At 44.6% G+C, this 18,801-nt stretch overlaps 2 protein-coding genes across 3 annotated transcripts; one reads left to right on the top strand and one right to left on the bottom strand.

Moving 5' to 3' along the window:
* The first annotated feature begins 9 nt into the window (after positions 1 to 9).
* Positions 10 to 11,397, top strand: EXOSC1 (exosome component 1). 2 transcript variants are annotated; one of them, XM_045878543.3, is made up of 8 exons: positions 10 to 141; positions 247 to 362; positions 2,709 to 2,783; positions 3,807 to 3,895; positions 5,677 to 5,710; positions 6,225 to 6,275; positions 6,603 to 6,687; positions 7,019 to 11,397. In XM_045878543.3, exons 1-8 carry the CDS (start codon positions 75 to 77, stop codon positions 7,123 to 7,125), a joined length of 624 nt encoding a protein of 207 aa, XP_045734499.1. In that variant the 5' UTR covers positions 10 to 74; the 3' UTR covers positions 7,126 to 11,397. The 2 variants fall into 2 exon arrangements, with proteins under 2 accessions (XP_045734499.1, XP_045734500.1); XM_045878544.3 differs by lacking the exon at positions 247 to 362 and adding an exon at positions 409 to 737 and having other exon boundaries at positions 83 to 141.
* On the bottom strand, positions 10,947 to 18,558 carry PGAM1 (phosphoglycerate mutase 1). Its single transcript, XM_045878542.2, has 4 exons — positions 18,257 to 18,558; positions 13,723 to 13,997; positions 12,815 to 12,995; positions 10,947 to 12,075 (listed from the first exon to the last, which is right to left on the bottom strand). The coding sequence occupies exons 1-4, from the start codon at positions 18,393 to 18,395 to the stop codon at positions 11,906 to 11,908; spliced, it is 765 nt and encodes a 254-aa protein (XP_045734498.1). The 5' UTR covers positions 18,396 to 18,558; the 3' UTR covers positions 10,947 to 11,905.
* Positions 18,559 to 18,801: the final 243 nt, after the last annotated feature.

The raw sequence follows: 18,801 nt of genomic DNA, 5'->3' as shown, positions 1-18,801 counted from the left end.
CTCCCGAAGATCACGTGATAAGTTATACCAATTGGCGCCTTTCTTACTGTGGAACTGCTCCTGAACTTCGGCCAATGAGAAGTCGACTTCGTTTCCCTCCAGTGGCAGTCATGGCGCCACCCGTGAGGTACTGCATTCCGGGTAAGTGTGCGGGGCCCATAGCGAATTCTGGGTGGGACAGAGGCAGGAAGGTTGGATGGCCAACACCTTATGGGGACCCGTGACTGATGCAGCGTTTTGCTTCAGGCGAACGTCTGTGTAACTTGGAGGAGGGCAGCCCGGGCAGCGGCACTTACACCCGACACGGCTACATCTTTTCGTCGCTTGCTGGCTGCCTGACGAAGAGCAGCGAGAACGGCGCGGTAAAGGGGCAGCTTCCCATTTCCTCCTTCTTTTCCTTTCTTTTAGGCTGCTTTTGATTTCGCGGTCTTTAGGCAGGGGCGCTACGGACGCGTCTTTAGTGCCTCAGCAGTAGAACAGCTGGTCTCCGAGTTTCTTCCAGCTGAGGTCTCCACTGCTGGGCACTTAGCCACCACAGACCAGATGTGTTGCTCTCGCTTGATTATATTGCTGACACTCGGGGAAGGAAGTTAGGGGACGAGCGGAGGCGGACTGAGCCCTGCAGTGAGCTGAATCTTGTCCGAATGTCGCCCACCTCTCCGGTTACATCTTGCTCCGCCATTCCCACCTCACTCTGCAGTCTAGTCACACAGGCTTCTTTCACTGTCGCTAGTGGGGTAAGCTCTCTCCTGCCACAGAGCCTTTGTACACACGGCATCTATTTGTAACACACTCATCTCCTTAGCCTGTTTAATTCCTATCTTTCAGATAGCCTCTCTAGTATCACTTATGAGAGAAGCCATGCTAGACCCACTAGTCAAGGAAAGGAGTTTTGTGAGCTTTTATTTTTTGTTTGTTTTGTTAAACTCTCACAAAGAACTAAATTTCTTTGCTTCTGTGCGCTCATCTTTGAATATAATTAAACATTCAGTTACATGTTTCCCCTAGACTCTTCCCTTACTAGACTCTAAGTTCCATGTGAAGCAAACCTTCCCACCATACCTTTAGTGCCAAGCACAAGGGCCTATGCTCAGTAAATGTTTGTTGAATGCCTAACACTGTTCTCTGTAGTTCCAGAGGCTGATCCAGGATTAGCCCAGGATCAGATAAACAGTATTGGAAGGAGCAGCTTAAAGACAGGGAGCATAGTAGAAAGAGGATTCAGAATTAGGACATTTAGGTACTGGCTAACTAGACCTTGTTTCTGCTTTAGGTTAGAAACTTGCTCTCTCTTGTTTTAGGTTTTTCCTCATATGTAAAATGAGAGACTTTTTATTCAGTAATTTTGGGAATGTCTTTTAACATATCAAAGTTTATTCATTTCACAGAAATATTTTTTTAAAAAAATTTTTAAGATTTTATTTATTTATTTGACAGAGAGAGCGACCATTTGAGAGGGGGGGGAGGGTCAGAGGGAGAAGCAGACTCCCTGCTCAGCAGGGAGCCTGATGCAGGGCTCCATCCCAGGACCCTGGGATCACGACCTGAGCCAAAGGCAGACACTTAACCAACTGAGCCACCCAGGCGCCCCTTATAGAAATACTTATTGAGCATTTTCATGTGCCAGGCGCAATGCTGACCTCTAGAGATATGGTAATGAGCCAAATTTACATGGTTTCTGTTATCAAGGGACACAGACATAAATTGTAAACAAGTAAATGCTCAAATTAGTGTATGGCTACAAATGTGATGACTATTTTGAAAGAATATTACAGGTTGCCATGAGAACATGTAAAAGACAAACCCACCGTAGTCGGGAGAAGTGACATTTAACCTTAATCTAAAGGATAAATAAAAATTGGGTAGGTGGGGAGAGTACAGTCCTGACAGAAAGAACAGGTTGAACACAAATTCTGAGATGGGAAGATGTTTAATGAATTAGTGAAACTGAAAGAAGGCCGGGGAACTGAAGCATAGTAAGTGAGGGAGAGGTAAATAAAAGATGAGGCTCAAAATATCTGTCTTGGGGTGCCTGGGTGGCTTAGTCAGTTGAGCATCCGACTCTGGATTTCAGCTCGAGTCATGATCTCAGGGTCCTGGGATCAAGCCCCATGTCAGTGCTCCCCCACCCCCGCTCAGTGGGGAGTCTGCTTGGGATTCTCTCTCCCTCTGCCCCTCTCCCCATTTGCGCATGCACACGCTGTATCTCTAAAATAAATCTTTAAAAAAATATATCTGTCTTACACCAGCAGCCAATACCATGCTCAAAGAGAAAACTACAAGTATTCCCTTAAAATAGAAGAAATCAAGTATGGCCATTATTATATAACATTTATTTGGAAATTCTAGTCAGTACAGTAAAGTGAGAAACAGAGGGTAGTAGTATAACTTTGGAGGAGTCAAGTTATCTATGATAGACAGTGGTTATATATCAAGAAAGCCAAGAAAATCACCAAAAATCTTGTTAGAGCTTATCTGAAATGATTAGATTATGTTTTCTAGTAGCATTCTTCCCTTGAAGAATGGCCCCTTGACCTTCCTATTGCCTAAAATTTCTAAGGCTGTCTACTCTGGGCACATATGAGTCTATAGTCCACCCATCCTTGGGATCTCAGCTGTGGACCAAAGCATTCCTACATTACTCATAAGCCACAGATTACCTTTATGCAAGGCTTAGTCGATCTCACATTTTATTGTTTTCTCTATAGCTTCCTGTCATTTCTGTCATGAGAGAAACAGAGTCCCAATTACTACCAGATGTGGGGGCTATTGTAACCTGTAAGGTAAGTTGGTCTTAACCTCCCTGCTTAGGACACTTGTTCAGTGGTGAAATCATGATCATTGTGGAACTGCACTGTCTAATATGGCAGCCACTTGCCATATGTGGCCATTTAATTGAAATGAATTAAAATTAAACAAAATTCAGAGTTCATTTCCTCAGTCCCACTAGCTACATTTCAAGCGCTCACATACAGTTAGGAGCTGCCCTGTTGGCCAGCACAGAACATTTCTGTCATCACAGTGTTACTGGACTGTGCTGGCCTAGAAAGTTCTGGGATAGTGATCAGGGCAGCCAGGTTCAAGCACACATAGTTATTTCACTGAGCTGAGTCTCTGAGTATGCAGTTGGGGAAACAGGGGTGTCAAAGGGTAATAAGGAGGTCTATTTTTTAACACCTGGAAGCTGAGATCTTATTCTGCAGAGAAGCAAAAGACCTTATATTATAGCATTCCTGTTAAATTTCATCTTTTAGGGTGTTTCAGGGGAAGTACAAATTAAGGCTGTACTGATCAATAAATGTAATACATCCTTACTCCCTGCCCATCCCCACCTCTGCCAGGTTAAATTAACTTGTAGCTCTTAGTTGCTCTCTTTATAAGTTGTTCCAGCAAAAAATCTATGTGTTATTCTCAAAATAACTGAAGAGGCAATGATCCAAATATTACGCAGTAGCTGAGATGTACATTTAAATTCTGTCCACTCTACAGGCCTCTTAGCAAGATCTGTTAAAGGTCCAGATTTGCTGTGATGCCCTGTGTCTATTTATGTTAGGCTTCTGTATTTTTCAAGATCTAGTCCATGTTATTTCATTGGATGCCCACAGTAACTTTATTAGGTGGCCAGAGTGGCTCTCATTCCACTTTATATATATTATTTATGCAGAGTTAAATCGGAGTTAACTTGTCTTAAATTCTATAATTAGTAGGGTTGCTTGGACTAAAATCCTGGTAATTCCTACTTCTTGCTTCCTCCTTGAGCTGACAACTGCTACTACTCTAATGCTGATCTTTTCTCTGCTCCCCAGGTCTCTAGCATCAATTCACGCTTTGCCAAAGTGCACATCCTATATGTAGGGTCCACACCACTTAAGAACTCTTTTCGAGGAACTATCCGGTAAGAAGTGTTCGTGTCTTTGCCTTTGCCTCAGCACCTGGAATGAGATTAGGATAGAACAGGGGATTGGAATTCTTAGGAACAATTACAGTTCCTATACCTGCCTCTCTGGCTGTCTTTGTGTTTTGATTCTGTCCAGGTAGTGTCCAAAGGAAATGTTAAAATGTATGAGCTAGGACAAAAGGAAAATATTGACAAGATTGGGCTTTAAAATAAAATGAAAAAGGGGCGCCTGGGTGGCTCAGTTGGTTAAGCGACTGCCTTCGGCTCAGGTCATGATCCTGGAGTCCCGGGATCGAGTCCCGCATCGGGCTCCCTGCTTAGCAGGCAGTCTGCTTCTCCTTCTGACCCTCCCCCCTCTCATGCTCTGTTTCATTCTCTCTCTCAAATAAATAAAATCTTTTAAAATAAAATAAAATGAAAAGAATTGAGCTAAGCTGGAGACTAGTGATGCAGGATGATCCAGCTAGTGATGCAGGATGATTCATATGAAACAAAGTAGAAGACATTTTAGGAAGCATCTTCCTTTCTTTAATATAGTTTAAACCCAAGGATTTTAAGACATTAAAAAGGTTAGTGGGTGAGGGGCACCTGCCCGGCTCAGTCAGCAAAGCATGCACCAGTCTGATCTTGGGGTTGTGAGTTCAAGCCCCACGTTGGGTATAGAGATTACTTAAAAATAAAATCTTAGGGGCACCTAGGAGGCTCGGTTGAGCAACCGATTTGCCATTTCAACCCGGGCCATGATCTCATGGATCATGAGATTGAGCCTGTGTTGGGCTCTGTGCTCAGCGGAGAGTCTGCTTGAGATTCTCTCTGTAAAATAGAGTGTGTACTCCCCCACTCACATGCGTGTGTGTGGTCTCTTCTTTCCCTCTGTCTCTGTAAGATAGGTAAATAAATAAATCTTTTTTTTTTTAAGATTTTATTTATTTATTTGACAGACAGCAAGAGCAGGAACACAAGCAGGGGGAGTGGGAGAGGGAGAAGCAGGCTTCCTGAGGAGCAGGGAGCCTGATGCAGGACTCAATCCCAGGACCCTGGGATCATGACCTGAGCCGAAGGCAGACGCTTAACGACTGAGCCACCCAGGGGCCCTAAATAAGTAAATCTTAAAAAAATAAAATATTTTTTAAAATGGTTAGTGGGTGAAATGTAGATTTTTTTTTTTTCTGTAGGTTCTTTGAGAAGGGACAATTCTTTTTTTTTTTTTTTTTTAAAGATTTTATTTATTTATTTCAGAGAGAGAGAATGAGAGAGAGCACATGAGAGGGAGGAGGGTCAGAGGGAGAAGCAGACTCCCCGCCGAGCAGGGAGCCCGATGCGGGACTCGATCCCGGGACTCCAGGATCATGACCTGAGCTGAAGGCAGTCGCTTAACCAACTGAGCCACCCAGGCGCCCCGGGACAAACAATTCTTGTGAGCAAGATAATTTAACTTCTGAGGCACTTTCCACCCTCAGGGTTCCATGTGGTTCTATAGTGCTTCTGTTCAAGCTCTCCTAAGGCAGCAAAGTTCCTTATTTTTTCCTGCCAAATCTGATCTGCTTTTCACTAGTCAGAGGTATTGATACTGCTGCTCTGTGTGACCCAAGAATGGGAATGTGGTTTTGTCCTCCGGATGAGGACTTGGAATGCTTCTCTACCCCACTTCTGTGCATGGCATTTGGGTCCCAATTATGACTTGTTCTCTCTACTCTTGTAGATCTTTGTCTACTATGATTCTGCAGAATAATTCTTTCCCACCGATAATTAATCTTTCCATTAATTCTTTTTTATAGCAAGGAAGATGTCCGAGCTACTGAAAAAGACAAGGTTGTTGGTTGGTCCTTTTTCTTTTTTTCCTTACGACTTTAGGAATCTCAGTCCTTTTAAATTATTCCAGTGAATTTCAAACATCTGTGGGAATGTAGATCCAAAGATCCAAGGAATTTTAAGGTGTTTCCTACTGGAAAGTGTGGAATTCTCACTGTCCTTTTCTTCTCCCTAGGATTTTTGTTTGCTCTGTTGACCAGAAGGGGATTAGTTTACTCCTTGCCTTTGAAACCAGATGTTTATTTTTTGCTGATCCCTCAGATTTACTCTGGATCCTTTCAGAGCCAACTGTAGTAACTTTTGTCCAAGTCAGATTCCTGATCAGGTTACTGAATTAAAAATCTTTCGCTTATATGATCATGCTGTAAAAGCAATAGAAGTTTTTGATTGGCTTGACTAATGATGACTTCCACCCTGTGGGTTAAAAAGTAGATTGGTTCTACCAGAGGGGTAATAGTTTCATGTAGATCTGATTTAGAGCTTTCACTTAACAATCCTGTTCTTTTTTTTACAGGTTGAGATTTATAAAAGTTTCCGCCCAGGTGACATTGTCTTGGCCAAAGTGGTATCCTTTATTCCCAGCAGTCTTGTGGTCCTTTGTCAAAATAAGAAATAGAGGGGCGCCTGGGTGGCCCAGATGGTTAAGCATCTGCCTTCAACTCAGGTCATGATCCCAGGGTTCTGGGATCGAGCCCCACATCGGGCTTCCTGCTTGGCGGGGAGCCTGCTTCTCCCTCTCCTTCTACTGCTCCCCCTGCTTGTGCTTTCTCACTCTGTCAAATAAATAAAATCTTAAAAAAAAAAAAGAAATATAAGTAGAAAACAACTCAAGTGGCTATGGGAGGGAAGATTTATCACCCATCATTTTCCTTTACCAGTGTTGTGTGACTAGATCTCCCTGGGTGATGCACAGTCCAACTACCTCCTGACCACTGCTGAGAACGAACTCGGGGTGGTGGTCGCCCACAGTGAATCAGGTGAGTAGGTCCATGCGTCCATGTGCTTATTTTTCCCTGGGAGCTGTGGTTTGGGATTAATCCAGTTTTTTTCTCCTTACCCTTGTTTTTTTAATTTTCTAGGCAGCAATATGAGTGTCAGTACTTACTACTGAGATTAGAATGATTCTCCTTATATAATTGTAATGGGAGACTCACTGTGTAAATCACTGGAATAAACAAGGCTTTTTCTGTATGAGGTGAGGTTCACTAGATTGTCTGGTGATACTTCAGTTCAAAACCAGCCTTGAAAGGGAAGAGTCTTAGGTAAACATTTGGGGTCCCAGTTCCAACATCAGCTCTTCCCTTCCAGGTGTCCAGATGGTTCCCATTAGCTGGTGTGAGATGCAGTGCCCTAAGACCCACACTAAAGAATTCCGGAAAGTGGCCCGAGTACAACCTGAATTCTTGCAGACTTAAGAAGCCACATTTTACCCCATGGAGAGGGGTAAGCCATTTCTGAGAGTACAACAACCACCTTTAGAAAAACCTGCTAGCAACTTCTGCTGCAGGTGGAATATTTTTCTTATGAACCTTTCAGTGGATTTCATTCTCTTAAGTGATCAATTTCTCTTTTGGAGGAGCCAGCAAACAAACTGTATAACATTGTAAGTAGCCTGTTCCTTCTGACAGTCTTGCAAATACATATTTTTGGCTGTGACAAAACATTTTTACTAAAAGGATTTTATGGTTTCTGTTGTCTTGAGTAGGGAAGGGAATCCAAAAAGCATCATGACATTTAGAGCAGGGGTTTGCCTGGTTGCTGACACTCATTAACTGACGTGTGTCAAGTGCTTACTTCCTCTGGAAAAGCCTAATCTCCAACCTTTTTTGTATTTTTTATGTTCTATTTTAAGCACTTCCACTTATTGAGTACTTACTATGTGCCAGGCACTGGATCAAGCACTTTATATACATCTCATTTAGAGAGATTACAGTTTAGTGAAAATTACAGAACATATGGGGATTCAGGGTACATGTGAGTAGTTCTGAAACTAATTAGATGAACATAGTATTACTGATTTAGTGGTACCCCAGGAAATGTTTGCTAAATCTGAAAAGAGGGACAGAGCACTGTCACGTAAGGTGACCAGGGAAGATCTGTGATGTGAAGTAAAAGGAATTGAACTTAGCTAAGTGGAATGAAGATATTCAAGGCAGACAGAGAAGCCTGAGCAAAGTGCAGAAGCAGGAATGAACATGCAAGTTTGGGGATGAGGAAGGGATGAGGTGTTAAGCATGGAGAAGCTGCCGAGGGAATGGAAGGAAAGAATTAGCGGAGAGGTCAGTTGTTGAGATGTTCTTCAAGGAGCCTGTATCTTTTATGTGTAGTGACAGTGGTTACAGGTAAACTCGAGTCATTCCGCCTGGGTTTATATCCTCTAGCTGCTAGCCTTGAATAGGTTAGGTTGTTTTGTTTTGTTTTTTTTAATAGAAAATAGAATTGAGATCATTGTAGCTCCACATGCAGTTTTAAAAAATAGAGATTCCTTGTACACTTTGCCCATTTTCCCCCAATGGTGACATTGTACAAATTACAGTATACTAAAATAATCAGGATGTTGAACATTGATGATAGTGCAAGTTATTTTTGTTTCTTTTAAAGTCTGTTTCCTCCTCTGGAATAGTATGATCTCATAGGGTTATTGTGAGGAAGAAATGCCAAAGTTCCAGTACATGCCGGTATTGTATGTTGTTATTATAGACCTGGTTGCCTTCTATCAAGTATCTGTCAAATTCCAAGCCTTATGTTAGACACTTTGATGTAGTTTAAGCAGTCCCCTTACTGATAGACATTTTAAACGTTACAGATTTTTCTTTTACAGGCAATGCTACTGAGAAAATCTCTATACTGTATATCCTTGTGCATGCCTAGGTTTTATGGCAAAACAGATTCCTAGAAGTGGAATGCTGGGTCAAAGAATGTGTACTTTTTAAATTTTGGTTAGATTTTCCCATGTTGCCTTGCAGGAAGATGCTACCAATTTGATTCTACAGCATTAGCCACTTATTTTCTCTCTGACCTTCCCAGTAGCCCTGGAATGTACTAATCATTTCTACATTTTACAGAGAAGTAAACTAAGGCTTAGAAAAATTAGTTAACTTGCCCTACGTCACATAGACATCAAGTGGCAGACCATTAGAGCGTTATTCAAACCTACGTCTGTCGTACTGTAAAGCCCAAATTCTTCTGTACCATGGTGCCCTCCTTTTTCTAAGTATTGACCAGAACCTTGGGCATGAAATTAGAGGCTCTCCAAATTGACAGTGGTTCATTAATTGCTTGTTGGGACATCATTCATTCAATAAATATATATTGAGCAACTACTGTCCCGACCACTGTTCAAGGAACTAGGAGTTAAAGCAGTGAACATGATAGAACCCTTTCCTTGTAGAGCTTACATTCTAATGGGGAAAGACAGGTGATACATAAACAAATAAACATTCTAATAAAGTGTCATAAAGAACATTTGAAACAGCTGGATAATAGCCCTCTCTGATCTGCTGCAGAGCAGGTTGGATTTTTCCATTAACTGTCCAATATTGTATTACAAGTTGAGTTTATGTGCCTGTCTCCCCTACTAGCCTGAGCTTTTAGGGTAAGATTCTGTCTTTGAATCTTCGGTACCTAGTATTGTGACTAAACATAGCAAAGCACACTAAAAGTTTTTTTGAGTGTTCTCATAGCTGACTCAGTGGCTCTGCCCAAACAGTGATGTTTAGTGATGATATCTGCTCATCTACAACTGGATCTAGAGACAAGGAGAATATTGTTTCTGTGCCTTGGAATAGTGATTCTCAGCCTGGGTGAGGTGAACTTCGTAACTGCCTACAAAGGGTCCCCCCCCCCACAGGTGATTATGTTTAGCTAGCTAACCGAGCTAAGCATGGTCTTGGAAGGATAGTTGTTGTTAGCCTCCTAGTGGTGTTGGTAAATAATGCAGGCTTTCTATTAACTTTCCTGCCCCTAAGAGTTTTAGTCAATTAGTGAAGACGGCCAAAAACTTAGGTGATGTCAAGACATAAGAGTAAGCTGATCCAATCTGAGTTGGGTGAAGAGCCTTGGTCAAAGAAAATTACCAACTTTTTTTGGTCTACAATTCAGTATAGGCTAAGTAAATTTAACATTCCACCAGACTGTTGGGGACTTAAAATTACTAAAGCTCGTCTTGGGGTTTCTGGATAGATCAAGTGAAAAACTAGAGAAGCAAGATAATTAGAAGTATTTAAATTTAGCATAAGGACTTTTAGTTGAATATTTTTCCTCTGGGTTCCAGTACTTGGTAGCATATATTTGGCCAGTTTCTGCATCTCTTTCAGCCTGTTTCTTCTGTAAACTGGGGATAGCAGCCCTTTTCAGAAGTGGTGAAGATTAGAGACTGTATATAACGTGCCTCACCCAATGGTCGGCACAGAGGAGCTTCATGAGAGCTTCCCAGATGGAGGGCGTTACTTCCTCCTACTAGAAGAAAGGCATGGGGTGCCTGAGTGGCTCAGTCGTTAAGCGTCTGCCTTCGGCTCAGGTCATGATCCCAGGGTCCTCGGATCAAGCCCCGCATCGCACTCCCTGCTCGGCAGGAAGCCTGCTTCTCCCTCTCCCCCTGCTTGTGTTCCTGCTCTCGCTATCTCTCTCTGTCAAATAAATGGGTAGAATCTAAAAAAAAAAAAAAAAAAAGAAAGGCAGTAAGAGCTTTCTCTTGCCTTGTAGGCTTTCTCATGATCCCATGATCTTTTCAGAGGCCTTAGAGAGAAGGTAAATGTGAGCCATGTCCCTTCCTAATTACACATATAATCATACTCCTTTTCTCCTGCATCATTTAAGGTTCTGTGTACTTTCTGAGGATGAAAAGTGTGAATTAAGTTTACAGATTTCTAATAGAAAAAGAGTAGCTTTTTAAGGTAAACAAGTCTTTACCTTACTCAAAACGCATAATGGGATTTTAGAATTTGACTTTCCACTCAAGTGGTATTCAGTAACCAGCATCACTGAGCAAGAGCTGTAGAGGCAATAGGAATGGAGAGCTCAGCCAAGACGACCTGCCCACCCACCCCACACATCAGCTCCCCAACCTAAGATGGAAAACCTAGTAAGATACACCATATTTGGACCAGGCTGTGTAAAGTGACTGGCTGTCCTAAAGCTCTTACTTTGTCATACAAGGACTTGGGTAATGAGGGACATTTCAAGTTAAATGTTCAAGCTGACCTCACATAAGAGGTATCACTACATCACACAGAGATATTGCACATCACTCCTTTATTATACTGATCTGGAAAAAAGATTTAGTACAGAGATTTACGCTCAAAATGAGTACCGGGCCCGTGGCAGGGCCAAGCAACTGGAACATGATCAGAAACAGATACAGTGAAAGACACACTTGGACATGATTGAGAGGCATCTCACTGCCATAAAATATTAAGGCAGGGGAGGGGTTCTAAAACACACAGCAGGATAAAATCCTAGGCCTCAGAAGTCAAGGAATTTATCCCACATTGGTGTGAGGAATGGCTTATTTTTGGATGATCACATGTGGGAATATTTCAACCGCCACTAGAAACCCCAGAAGGGTTTTTTTGTTTTGTATTTTATATATATATATATACACACATATATATATATACTTTTTTTTTTTCTTTGAGAAAGTAAATGTAACATGTAAAGCATTCAGAGTGATCCCAATCTTCTGGAGCCAGCTCTTCTGGGGTCAGAGGGGAAATGATTATTTTTAATCACCATGCAGGTTACATTCATCTTCCACTGGAATGACTAGAGCCCCCCCGCCCCCCACCTGACTACAGAATAGTAAAGGACTTGCTCCTGGGAACACACATAGGCTCTCTTGCTTCTCATTGGTCACACCCAGCATGGTTCCTCCCTATCCCCAAATCAAGCAGGTCCTTAGTAATAAAGCAGTAGCAAAAACCCCAGTGTTACTAATTCCCTACTCTTGGGTAAGAGTCTTCTCTCAGCTTAGACTGAGAACCCATGCCCCAGAAGTGCCATTCTGACTAGAATATATGAAGGGAATGGGTGCAAGAAACAAAATGGCTAAATGAAATTAGGAGCCACTGGTCCCCATCTGCAGCTAAAACTTAAGATGCCTACAGATGTGGTCAGTGTGACATGTGCAGGGAAGAAGTGCAGAGGAGTGGGATGGGCAGGGAGGGATCCTTGGGAAAGTAGTCTGCCTGCTTGCCTTCACTTTTTGGCCTTGCCCTGGGCAGCCACAGCTTCCATGGCTTTACGCACGGTCTCTTCATCCCCCAGGAACTGCATGGGCTTGATGGGCTTCAAGTTCTTGTCCAATTCATAGACCATGGGAATACCTGTTGGCAGGTTCAGCTCCATGATAGCCTCTTCGGAAAGACCTGAAAATACACACCATGATTAGCCAACCAAGACACAAATCCACATTACCCCTGCAGGTGACAAAGGACTTCAGTAGGAATTAAAACAAGACACCCTTTCCGATATTTGTAATAACAGTAATGATCTATATTACAGATCAGTCACCCAAAGAATGCCCCCAATACTTCTCAGCCACTGAAAAGCAAGAAAAAAGTATGAAAAGGTGTGTACCACAGATATCTCTCCCAAAGTAGGGTTTGGAAACCCACAGCAAAGCAGGACCATACACATCTCAAATGTCCTATGTAGTCCATCCAGCCTGCCAAAAATCAGCACATCTGTGCCTCAAGGCCTTCAGGTGAAACAATTTAGGATGCAAATTGAGGTTCACGTGTGAAGTTGTACCAGGTTGTGATTAAGGAGGATTTTATCAGTAGTTTCAAGTGGCAGTCCTAGCCTAAAGGTGAGCATCTCAAACTATAATGTGTATGTGAATCACGTGGGTAACAGATGCAGCTTCTGCATCAGGCCTGAAGGGGGACCGGAAGCTCTGCATATATAATAAGCACCCAACGAGTCTATCTACGATGCTTGGAGGCAACAAGGGTAGAGGGTGACTAGGAGTCAATCTAGATTATCTCCAAGGCGCTCCATATGTCTGGCCTTTTCCTGAAGGTCCTCTCTGCATGAAATAAGTCCCTGATTAGTGGCAATTTTGCTGTATCCCTCCTTGAGGGTTCCCCTGAAAAATATACATACTCTCCAGATGCTTGACAATGCCCCGAAGGCTGTTGCCATGGGCTGCAATCAGTACTCGTTTCCCCTCCTTGATCTGGGGAACTATTTCTTCATTCCAAAAGGGCAGAGCTCTGGCAATTGTGTCCTTCAGACTTTCACAGGAGGGTAGCTGATCTTCAGTGAGATCTGCATACCTTCGATCCTAAACAACAAAAAAAACCCAAACTCACCAATTAGTAGTAGTTGCATCTGTTCTGCCCACTCCTCATCCCCTAAGTCAAAGTGATGGATGAAAGTCTCTCACCCGGGCACAGAATGGAGCGGAGAGCTTGGCAAAGGGGGTAATTATTATCTTGCTGCTCTTCCTACCACCATTACCCACTAATTGGGAAGATTAACTATTCAAAAGAAACTTAGAAAAGGGGAAAAAAAAGGTAGGCACAAAGCTCTTCCCAATTCACTTAATCTTGCACTTGGCTTAGGAAGGCCCTACAACTATGGATGGGTTTTATAAAGTATGTCAGCGAAGACAGAAAAAAGGATATATTCTCAAATAACTATCAACTCTAGGGCGCCTGGGTGGTTCAGTCAGTTAAGCATCTGCTTTCAGCTCAGGTCATGATCCCCGGGTCCTGGGATCGAGTCCCGCATCGGGCTCTCTGCTCTGTGGGGAGCCTGCTTCTCCCTCTCCTCCCCACTTGTGCTCTCTCTCAAATAAATAAAATCTAAAAAAAAAAATTAACTATCAACTCTTTTAACAAGTGAAGGTCATTCCTTGGAGAAGGGGAATTAAAACAATTAACAATTTGTCATAAATTATAAACTCAATGGGACTAGGCAGACACTAATAAAAAGCTAAGAAAGAGTGAGGCCCAGGACCCTAACCCGCGGTCCTAGGTGGAGTGAGCCAAACCCGCATTAGTCCATACCTTACTGATCTTGCTGTAGAAGGGATGGTCGGGTTCCATGGGAGGTGGTGGGACATCATAGGAACGCCTCCAGATCTTCACCTGGGCCTCGCCATGCTTGGCAGCAGTTTCTGCTTTATTCAGGCCAGTCAGACCCCCATAGTGCCGCTCATTGAGGCGCCAAGTCCTCACTACTGGCAGCCACATTTGGTCAATGGCATCCAGCACTGTCCAGAGAGTCCGAATTGCTCTCTTCTGCACCGAGGTGAAGCAGATGTCAAACTCATAGCCAGCATCTGGGAATCACAAGTTCAAAGTGATAAGCTAATCAGGTCCACTCTGGAACCAGAATTTTCTCACATAGAAATTTAACTAGTTTGTATACTCTAGCAGGAAAGACAATATTGTGCCTTCACGGAAGATAAAATTTGTTGATTCCTGTTATAGCTGACAACATACCTCCCGGTGGTTCCCCAATAATTCATCTAACCCAAGACCTAAACATATTGTCAAGTAGCTAATCCATGCCATCTGTGTGGCTTATCCTAAACCCCAGAGTGCTGTGCTTAAGCCCATTTTAAGAACTTATTTCTGCTTCAATTCTTTCAAGAAAAGGATGCTTAAAATTTTGTTATCTCTTAATAAATAAGAATAACCAATATTTATAGAGGGCTTACCATCTGTCAAGCACTGGACTATTTTGTACGTGTTTCGTCTTCATAACAATCCTTACAACCCATGCTAGGGGAGTTAAGCAAATCATTCAAGGTCGAACCTTATACGTGAGAGATTAAAATCCAGGTTGTGTGGGCACCTGGGTGGCTCAGTTGGCTGAGCGACTGCCTTCGGCTCAGGTCATGATCCTGGAGTCCCACATGGGGCTCCCTGCTCAGCAGGGGGTCTGCTTCTCCCTCTGACCGTCCCCCCCTCATGTGCTCTCCCTCTCATTCTCTCTCTCAAATAAATAAAATCTTAAAAAAAAAAAAACAACAACCCAGGCTGTGTGACTCCAAAATCAAACTCATAACCACCATCTCTAGCTCCTGCCGTATTTTCCTAACCCCTAAGGATCTGGATGTTTGTATTTTAGTTAAAATAGTCACTTCTGACCAATAATTACTAATATATTTCAGTCCTAACTGCTTGTCTAGGGGAAGTGGATTTTAAACCCCCAACAATCAGGGGCACCTGGGTGGCTCAGTCATTAAGCGGCTGCCTTCGGCTCGGGTCGTGATCCCAGGGTCCTGGGATTGAGCCCCACGTTGGGCTCCCTGCTCGGCGGGAAGCCTGCTTCTCCCTCTCCCACTCCCCCTGCTTGTGTTCCCTCTCTCGCTGTGTCTCTCTCTGTCAAGTGAATGAATAAAACCTTTTTAAAATAAACAAACAAACCAAACCCCAACAATCAGGACACAGCAAGAGCTCTTAGAGGATGCTGATTAAAACTTCAGTTTGTTGCCCGAAATTATATTTTCACTATGGAGTGGAAATCACATCACAATCTCTTAATCCACAGTTTCTGCTCTAGTCAAGTGCCAGCCTGTACCTACTTAGGTGGACAGCTAGACCAAGTTTAGGAGAAGCCACTCCCTGGAGAAAGAGCAAAAAAAGCAAGTGCTGTGCATGGATTCATTTATAAATGAACCTCTCCTCCATACACATACACGGTAGTTATTAAGGGGTGGTAATCAAGAGTTATATTGCCCCAACCAACAGGTTACAATTCGTATTTCATGAAAGATTATCCCCTCTCCCGATTTAATAAGGAGAGAGCCCTTTCTTTATGTAGTATTTTCCTCAATGAGGCTACAAGGCCCTCTTTGAAATTCAGCACAAACTTTCCTGGGTATTGCCTCATATGGAAGTTGCCAACAGTAATTAATGCAATGTGAAGTGAATTCTTCTGCCAGTCATTCGACTGAGAATGAGGCCAGTAAGAACTATGCTGATGGGGAAAGGGAGTATTAATCACCAGGAAACCCATCACTACACTACCCACAAGGGAAAGATGACAAATCTCATCACTGAGCCTCAGGACAAGTCCTAGTAGACTCCATTACCATCTCCTCCCTAACTCTAGGGAAGAATGGCTCCCCAGTAAAAGGCTGAGTCACGGGGAAGCAACCATCCATAGTGCAAGCCTCATCTCCCATGCTGCACAGCTACCCGCTGTTTCACTCCAAATCTTTCCACCCGCAATCCCATTGGATATTCAAGTAAGTCCCTAAGGAGAAAAGCAGTTCGCCTCAGGGCACTTAACAGAACTCTAAGGCCTCTTTCTTTAACTTGCCCATTAAATAAAAGCATAGCCTAGGACACTCCCACAGGTGGAGTAAATGGTGTGGTGCGGACCTCATTTCCCCATGCCCCGAGGTAAGACTGCATGGGGAAACTGAGTTCTCACTAGCTTCCTCCTGAAACGTTTCAAGAGTTTAAAAACCCTACTATGATTTAAAGCTCTGGAGAAGGGCGCCTGGGTGGCTCAGATGGTTGAGCGTCTGCCTTCGGCTCAGGTCATGATCCCAGGGTCCTGGGATCGAGTCCCGCATTGGGCTCCCTGCTCCTTGGGAGCCTGCTTCTCCCTCTGCCTCTCTCTCTCTCTGTCTCTCATGAATAAATAAATAAAATCTTAAAAAAAAAAAATAAATAAAATAAAAAAATAAAGCTCTGGAGAATTTAATATATTTATTTTAGGTTTCTTACACTACTCATGATGGTCTTCACCATTCAGATTTCTGCTTTTAGTCTTTTTTAATATAATCATTTGTGATGCCCATAACAGATATTAAGATTTTAAATGAGATTTTTCTAACTAATGCTACCAACATTTACTTAAAAACTGAAATGGGGGGTGCCTGGTTGGCTTAGTCACAAGAGCATGTGACTCTTAATCCCGGGGTCATGAGTTTGAGCCCCACATTGGTGTAGAGATTACTAAAAATAAACTTAAAAAAAACTGAAGTAGGGTCTGTTAAAGAGAAATTACAAGTTTGACCATTTGATCAGTCTTTAGAATACAGCTGCAATTATCTTTGTCCTGGGCTAGTCCTCAGCAAACCACCACAGACCCATACAGTTCTTCCTGCCAGACAGGAGAGAAAATGGCCTCCTTTACCAGCACTTTCCCTTTCCCAGCCTCTCCTAACGTCACACCAGCATTCACACACACAGCCAGCAGGATTACATTTCCCACACTTTCCAAACCTTTGCTTCATTTCAAAGGATCTAGAGTGAAGGCAAGAAGCTAGAGTAACCTGAGGCCAAATACCTCTTCCACATCAGGCATCAATGACCCTTTTAAAGGGTTGCTTCTAGGTCCAGAGGTTAGAAGGGAGCAGGGCAGGATCTGCCCTAATCATCAATGGAAGCACCTTCTCCCATCCAAGTACTAACCAGGCCCGACCCTGCTTAGCTTCCGAGATCAGTCGAGATGGGCGCATTCACCTTCTCAGACCAGATTCTCGGAGTTGCTGACAGCTGAGAATGCCTCCTCATAAAAAGCATTCCAAAACCACAGAAAGCTACCCCCCACCCCCCCCGGCGGGGCAAGCCTGGGTAGGCGAGTTTATCTCACTGCCACTTCCACCTTTGCCCAGCGTCTGTTACTCAACCCAGAACTGGAACAAGCGAGATGGACTAGGAATAAAAAGATACGACCTGAACAAGTCATCTATGCAATCCTCACTTTTCCCAACTATAAGAGAGGGCCAGGGAGGGATAGAAAAGAGGGGAATAAAAATCTGTCTACTTGGGGCGCCTGGGTGGCTCAGTCGTTAAGCGTCTGCCTTCGCTCAGGTCATGATCCCAGGGTCCTGGCATCGAGCCCCACATCAGGCTCCCTGCTCCGCGGGAAGCCTGCTTCTCTCTCTCCCACTCCCCCTGCTTGTGTTCCCTCTCTCGCTGTGTCTGTCTCTGTCAAATAAATAAATAAAATATTTAAAAAAAAATCTGTCTATGGAATCGTGCACAGGATCAATTAAAATCCATTCATTCATTCATTCAATTACATTTGAAGATGCGTTTTGGACACAGGATTTGTGGGATGCTGCTTAACGGCAAAGGCCTACATAAGCACGTGGGTTTCTGACGCCCGTTGGGCCCCCCCCAGCGCCGCGATACTCCCCCACAACCAGCGACAAGCGTGTGGCCTGACGCTTCACTAGGATCCGCAGCGACCTCTTGAAAAGGCTTGGTTACGGCTGCTGGAAGACACCGGGCATCCAATGTAATAACCCGTCCCCGAGTTACTAAATGCTCAGACTAGAAAATGGGAGAATTTCGCAAGGTGATGCCGTGGAGAACGCAGTGGGTTACGGGACGACCGCCCCCGGTCCTCTTCCTGGGGCGGCCCCTCACTCCATTGGATGACCTTGAGCAAGGCGACCTCCCCCCCAATCTGGGCCCATTTTGTCATTTGCAAAATAAATTGCTGGAGAGCTGAAGCCAAAGTCAGCCCTCTCTGGGAGGGCAAGGGGGCGAGCCAGATGGCCCTCACCGAGCGGCGCCCGCCCGGGCCTCCGCAACCCCCACCCGCAGCCCGGCCCGGCCCGCTCCGCACCTCTCAGCGCCTGCCCGCCGCGCTTCGCCTCCTCGTGCCCGGCCGGGCTCAGGTCGGCGTCGTACCAGCCGCTGAAGCGGTTCTCCAGGTTCCAAGTGCTCTCGCCGTGCCGGATCAGAACCAGCTTGTATGCAGCCATGGCGGCGGCTCCGGGTGCGACACAGACTGAGACTAGCCGAGATTCCGGAGTCGCTGCCTGGCCCCAGCCGCGCCTGCGCGCTCGCACCCTGCCGCCGGGCTCCCGCGCACTTGGTCGCCCAAATCTTTCCACTCGCTCGAGTCCGCCCTCCTCCCGGCGGGCGCGCGCATGCGCCCCGTGCCAGCGCTGCGGCCGCCGGGGGGGAGGGGCGCGCGCGAGGGCGCCAGAGCGCATGCGGTCTCGGCCGCCGGCCTCTCGTCTGCCGCGGCGGTCACGGAGCGCACGTAAGCGCCGAAAGGCGGCGGGACTTTCGGGTCTCGCCGGGGCAGGCGTGCCCGCCGTGGCGTTCGAGAGTCGCCCCGCTCTCCTAGTGTTGCTGTTATTCCTAAGCCATTTGTCCTAATAA

This window comes from Mirounga angustirostris, unplaced genomic scaffold (genome assembly GCF_029215605.1).
Source record: "Mirounga angustirostris isolate CCGP_5_RB_7025 unplaced genomic scaffold, mMirAng1.0.hap1 SCAF_6, whole genome shotgun sequence".
Taxonomy (NCBI): domain Eukaryota; kingdom Metazoa; phylum Chordata; class Mammalia; order Carnivora; family Phocidae; genus Mirounga; species Mirounga angustirostris.
This window is presented reverse-complemented; position numbering and strand designations above follow the sequence as displayed.

Bases quoted from the DNA above. Each gene is read 5' to 3' on its own strand.
- EXOSC1 (XM_045878543.3), top strand. From the start codon at position 75: ATGAGAAGTCGACTTCGTTTCCCTCCAGTGGCAGTCATGGCGCCACCC. The intron at 5,711-6,224 runs GTTGTTGGTTGG...TTTTTTTTACAG, and splicing joins GAGCTACTGAAAAAGACAAG to GTTGAGATTTATAAAAGTTT. The intron at 6,276-6,602 runs GTATCCTTTATT...TTGTGTGACTAG, and splicing joins ACATTGTCTTGGCCAAAGTG to ATCTCCCTGGGTGATGCACA.
- PGAM1 (XM_045878542.2), bottom strand. From the start codon at position 18,395: ATGGCTGCATACAAGCTGGTTCTGATCCGGCACGGCGAGAGCACTTGG. The intron at 13,998-18,256 runs GTGCGGAGCGGG...TGTGATTCCCAG, and splicing joins CGGCGGGCAGGCGCTGAGAG to ATGCTGGCTATGAGTTTGAC. The intron at 12,076-12,814 runs GTATGTATATTT...GTGTATTTTCAG, and splicing joins CATTGTCAAGCATCTGGAGA to GTCTTTCCGAAGAGGCTATC.